The sequence below is a fragment of the Glycine max genome, chromosome 9 (assembly GCF_000004515.6).
Source record: "Glycine max cultivar Williams 82 chromosome 9, Glycine_max_v4.0, whole genome shotgun sequence".
NCBI lineage: Eukaryota > Viridiplantae > Streptophyta > Magnoliopsida > Fabales > Fabaceae > Glycine > Glycine max.
Window position 1 is genome coordinate 36,497,844 of NC_038245.2, and position 5,479 is coordinate 36,503,322.

The 5,479-nt window shown below is 32.6% G+C and overlaps 1 protein-coding gene across 1 annotated transcript; it reads left to right on the forward strand.

Annotated features, from left to right (window-relative positions):
• The first annotated feature begins 3,531 nt into the window (after nucleotides 1-3,531).
• HSF-18 (heat stress transcription factor 18) lies at nucleotides 3,532-5,222 on the forward strand. The gene is given in 2 exon segments (NM_001317454.2): nucleotides 3,532-4,073; nucleotides 4,176-5,222. Coding segments are annotated over 2 exon segments (1,017 nt in total). The 5' UTR covers nucleotides 3,532-3,797; the 3' UTR covers nucleotides 4,917-5,222.
• The last annotated feature ends 257 nt before the right edge of the window (nucleotides 5,223-5,479 follow it).

The following is a 5,479-nucleotide window of genomic DNA, read 5'->3' on the forward strand; positions in this document are numbered from 1 at the left end:
ACGAACATGAAGTCGCACGTGGCCATGTCTGGAACAGCTACCAAGTATTCCTGCTTGAAAAAGGGTTGCGCGCGCTTCAACCCACGAACAGAACTGTTGCAAACTTGCAAGTCGCAACTCGATGGTTCTCTAATCTCTATATGGATTATTATGGACTATGGTACTTGAGTTTTAAATGAAAAATCAATTTAGTATTTTCAAAATAAAACGGAAAGCTAAGATTAACTTAACGTCTTAGTTTTTTTTTTTTTTTTTTGCTTACAACGTCTTAGTATTTTAATTATTTTTTTAAAGGAATATTTCAATTATTTATAACAACATATAGAGGGAACATTTTCTCGATAGCTTAAAGTAATTATTATAAAGAATAATAATTTTCAATTGTAAACAATTCATGATTAATTGTTTTTATTATCAATTCATGATTAAATGACACTAAAAAAAAACTTTACACTTAATTTAATTTTTATAAAAAAATAAATTTGGTCAAAGTAATTTATTAATTTCCTGATTTTTATTTACGTACCAACTTAAAAATTTTGTCCTTATGTTAGAATATTTTGTTTCCAACACTAAATCATTCATTTTATAATTGTTGTGGGTGATAGAGTTTTGTCTCTCCCGTTAGGTAGTGTTACGACACCGTTGGTTTCAGTCTCATGCGAGTACGTGACTAAGTAACAGATACTTAGTTGCATGTCTACCTGACTTACTTGGTCCATTACACAGATTTTCCTTAAGACAGTTGTCTAGATCTACCTAGTGTTTGTGTCTTGTGGAATGTGCCATTGGTGTTAAATATTTGTAAGTATTTTAAAAGTTAACAAGAAATAAGTTTTACACTGTACTTGAATGAGGAATCATTATATCTATTTTATTTTGAAATGTATTTTATCCAAATAATTTTATGGGACGGGTTTATAATGCGATAATTAATTTAACATTTCATGTGAAGCAAGTGTATTTTATCAGAAAAAATGGTTTAATAAAACTTAAAATATCATTTTAATAGATTTTTAAAACAATTAAATTTTCAATTATGCAATTAACATATAAATATAATTAATTATTAAATATATGCAACAACCCCTACGTACTCTTAATTTTTTATTAGCCAAATAGAATATTATGACATACTCACTCACAATCAATCAATCATCTTCATCTATAACCGGGGGAAATAGTATTTGTAGGGAAAAGGAAAACTAAAGTTAATCAAGTTATATGCCAAATATATACAGTTCAAGTCTCATAAGAGGAACCGAAAGTAACCTAATTAACCTACCCATCTCTGTCTCTCCCATCATAGTCTGGGAGGAGAAGTATCACTGTTGCTTGGTAAGAGGGCGTACGTGGCATTCAGTTTTTTATTTTTATTTTTTAGAATATGCTATTGAAATATCATGGTGTCATTTTATTTAATACCTCTCAATAGTCTATAGTCCTAACTTCTGTCCTTGCAGATTTTATTAGCGAATTGAAGCAAAATATCTTATAAATGATGAAGATATTTGTCATCACATGTGCTGAATGGCTGGCACAGCTTCAGACATTACGCCAAAATGAGATGAAACCAGGGATCAGCCGCTAGGTCCTGGTGCATTGGAGAATTTGATTTCAAATGTACTTCAAATTTGATTTGATTATTATTATGAAGCGACCGAATTAAGGTTGGAACTTGGAAGTTTTGTTTGCTGATGGGGAATTAGGCCTTCTTCGGTTGGAAAGACAGAAATAAATTATCAAAGATGAAAATAGAGTGATATTTTTTGGTTCGTGTGATTTTCGAGTGAATAAAATTATAATTTTTTTTTCTTTTCTAATTACAGTAAAATCAATTTTTTTTCTTCAAAAATATCTATTTTCTAACACACAAAAATTGATTTTCTTTGACTTTTAGACAAAAATAATCGATTTTCTAAATAAAAATATCATGTTTTAAAAAAATTATCTCTCACATATTTTTCTTAAACTAAACAACATATTAATTTATTTTTTAAAAAAATTATTTCTCTTCTATTTTTAGCTGATATTTCTCTTCTTTAAACCAAACAAACCCTAAGTTAAGTAATGATAGATTTGAATAACTTGCAAGATTCCAGGCAGGTACAAATTTTCATCGGCTATTGTATGAACAAAATTATTTATAAAGTATTTGAACACAACTTGGGTTTTTTACAACCCACCAATTTCCCTTTCTGCTTTAAACTTTGAAACACGTGAACGAACGATTGGTATTTTGCAAACAAAAAACGAAATATATGCGAAAATTCAAGAAAATAGTTTATAACAAATATAGAAGTATTTTCAAAACATCTCATATTTTAAATTTTATCTTTTTTTAAAAAAAATCTATTTAAATTGCTCAACCTTAATTATTTATCTAAATGTTAGTGGTTCAAAACTACAAGCCTTATATATAAAAAATTTTAAATTATAAATTTAAGCCTTATTATATCATATTAAAATAATAGTTAATCAATATAATTTTATAAAATTCTTATCTGTTTAAATTATTTTTATATAATAAAATAAAACTATAGTATTTAACAATTAATGTAGAATTCTCTTATATATTTCACTCTGTTTTTACTTAAAATATGCAATCTCATGATTACTTAATTTACTTACATATTTTTTATTTGTAGGAATCAAATACATTTCTCAAGAGTTTATAACAATTTATGAATTATCTTCAATCAACTAAATTAGATTTATTTAATTTTTTATTTATTTAAATTTAAAATAATCAAGGAATAGAGAAAATATTCTTGTGTAGGCAATACCTACCACATCCCTCTTACACAACCAACTAAAAATTGACAAGTGATAAAATATAAATAAAAAAATATTATTTGATAATTAGTTTCAATTTGATTCCTCCTCCTAATAAAGAAATGATATAATTAATTTTCTTTGATAAAAATTTGATCTTATAAAAATATCTTAAATAATAAAAAAATCAATTTTCTCTTATGATCTTTTATTTATTTATGTAAATAAAACACAATACGTAACAAACTAACTAAACCAATCAATCAACCAACTGATTAACCCAGAAATTTTATTAATATATTTTTTTATCTATTTTTAATAGATTGTTTAATTTTTTTTTAAAACATCGTATTTAATCATTACATAAAATTTTATTAAATTAAAAATCCAACTTATTAATAGAGAAAATAATTATATAAGTCCGATGTAGATCTCACATCTCTTACACCATGCTTAAATATAAATATCTATCTTTCATTTTTATCATTTTTATTTTCATCCTCAATCAAACACACCAATAGAAGAAAAAAAAAGATTTTATAAAAAGTTAGGCCATCCTTGTTATTATTGTCAAAATAAAAAAGATAACAACTCAGCTTTATTGCTTTATTTAAAAAACAAAGAAAATAAAGATAAACACTAGCATAATTTTTTTTATTCTTTTTAGAAGAAAAAAAAAAGTATAGAAGTTTCTTGAATTAAGAAGAACCGTAGAAGCGATCCTTACCATGTCGCAAGAGTTTCACACCCATCAACATGGAAACCAATGTAGTTATTATTATTTTATTAAAATAAAAAATACAAATCCGTCATTCACATGGAACTTTCTCGACATAAGATGTAACGCAGTAGCTTCTCGCCCCTTTCTTTCTATTTTTTCCCCTAGCTTTCTCTCTCTCTCTCCTTCATCCTTATATTTCCAACGGAACCTTCTAGAACCACCATAACATCATTCTGCCCTTCCCTCGCGTTTCAACACCGATAACCCGCAAAAATCTCCATTGATCTGCGCCTCCTGTTCCATGGCAAAGCTGCCTGTGGAATACAACGGCGACTGCGCCACCACCGCCTCAGCATCCGCCTCCGCAGCCGCGGAGTCTCAGAGATCCATTCCCACGCCGTTTCTCACCAAAACCTTTCAACTCGTCGACGACCAATCCATCGACGATGTTATTTCCTGGAACGACGACGGATCAACGTTTATCGTCTGGAACCCTACCGTCTTCGCCAGAGACTTGCTTCCTAAATATTTCAAACACAACAATTTCTCTAGCTTCGTTCGCCAGCTCAACACTTACGTAATTATTTCTATTCAACTCTCTTTTTTATTCTTTTGCTTAGGTTTTGATGATTTTGAATTTTATTTCTGAAATTTGTTTATAATTTTGCTTGGTTTGCAGGGATTCAGAAAAGTTGTACCTGATCGGTGGGAGTTCTCGAACGAGTATTTCCGCCGAGGCGAGAAGCGGCTTCTGTGCGAAATTCAGCGGCGGAAGATCTCCTCGCCGGCGTCGTCTCCGACGGCGCCGGCGACGGTTTCGGTCACTGCGCCGATGCCGTTGACTGCGATACCGATCATATCGCCGTCGAACTCCGGCGAGGAGCAGGTGACGTCGTCGAACTCATCGCCGGCGGAGCTTCTCGACGAGAACGAGCGACTGAGGAAAGAGAACGTTCAGTTAACGAAAGAGCTCGCGGAGATGAGATCGCTCTGCAACAATATTTATTCTCTCATGTCAAATTATGCAAACGCCAACGGAAAAGGAAACAGCAACGGCAGTTACAAAACTAAAGGCGGCGCCGGTGTCGCGCACGGAAGTTTAGAGTCCGGCATGACGGCGGTGAAGCTGCTGGATTTGATGCCGGTGATGCGAAGCTCCGATGAGGACGCGGCGGAGATGGCGCCGGAGGAGATGAATCCGAAGCTGTTTGGTGTGGCGATTGGAGCGAAGCGAGCGAGAGAGGGAGGAGGTGGTGGAGATTGTGGAGGTGGAGGAGAGGAAGATACGCTGCTGCGCCTGCATCACGCGGGTTCTGCGGACGTGAAATCTGAGCCGTTGGATTTCCAGAACCATCGCGAGAATCAGAAAACGCCGTGGTTGAGTCCGTGTTACAGGACAAATCAAAGAGTGTGCAACTGACACGCGGCGACGGTTAAGCAAAGGAAACATTTTAGATTAGATTACGTAGTGGCGTAGGGAATCCGAGACCGGCACGCGGAGACGTCACGTGCGTCGTTTAACCGTTTGGGACCGATTCCCAGAAGTTTCTCAGAAGTCGGAGGAAAACGATACTTTGTAGTCCTTTTTTCTTCTCTCTCTCTTTTTTTTTTATATAAATATATTTTTTTTGTTGCATGAAATTGGACTTGGACTGTAGCTATGCCTTTGAGGGTAGTGTTAAATATTTCATTTAGTTCTATAAATTATTTTACTTGCCAGGGAAAACTCAAGATTCATATTCATGTGAATATATTTAATAGTTTTATACTATGGTGCATAGTGACTCGTTTGCGTTTTGTTTTTTTTGCTTTTGCTTTTTCCTCTCTTTCTACTATGAATAAACTTTGCAATGCAAACAGAATAAAGTAATCAAACAAAATAATAATAATCTTTGGAATGTTATTATTTTAAACATTCAGCCATTGAGGATTAGAAAGGTTAAAGTTTTTAATTATTTTTGGCACGCATCGAAAGTACTTTGG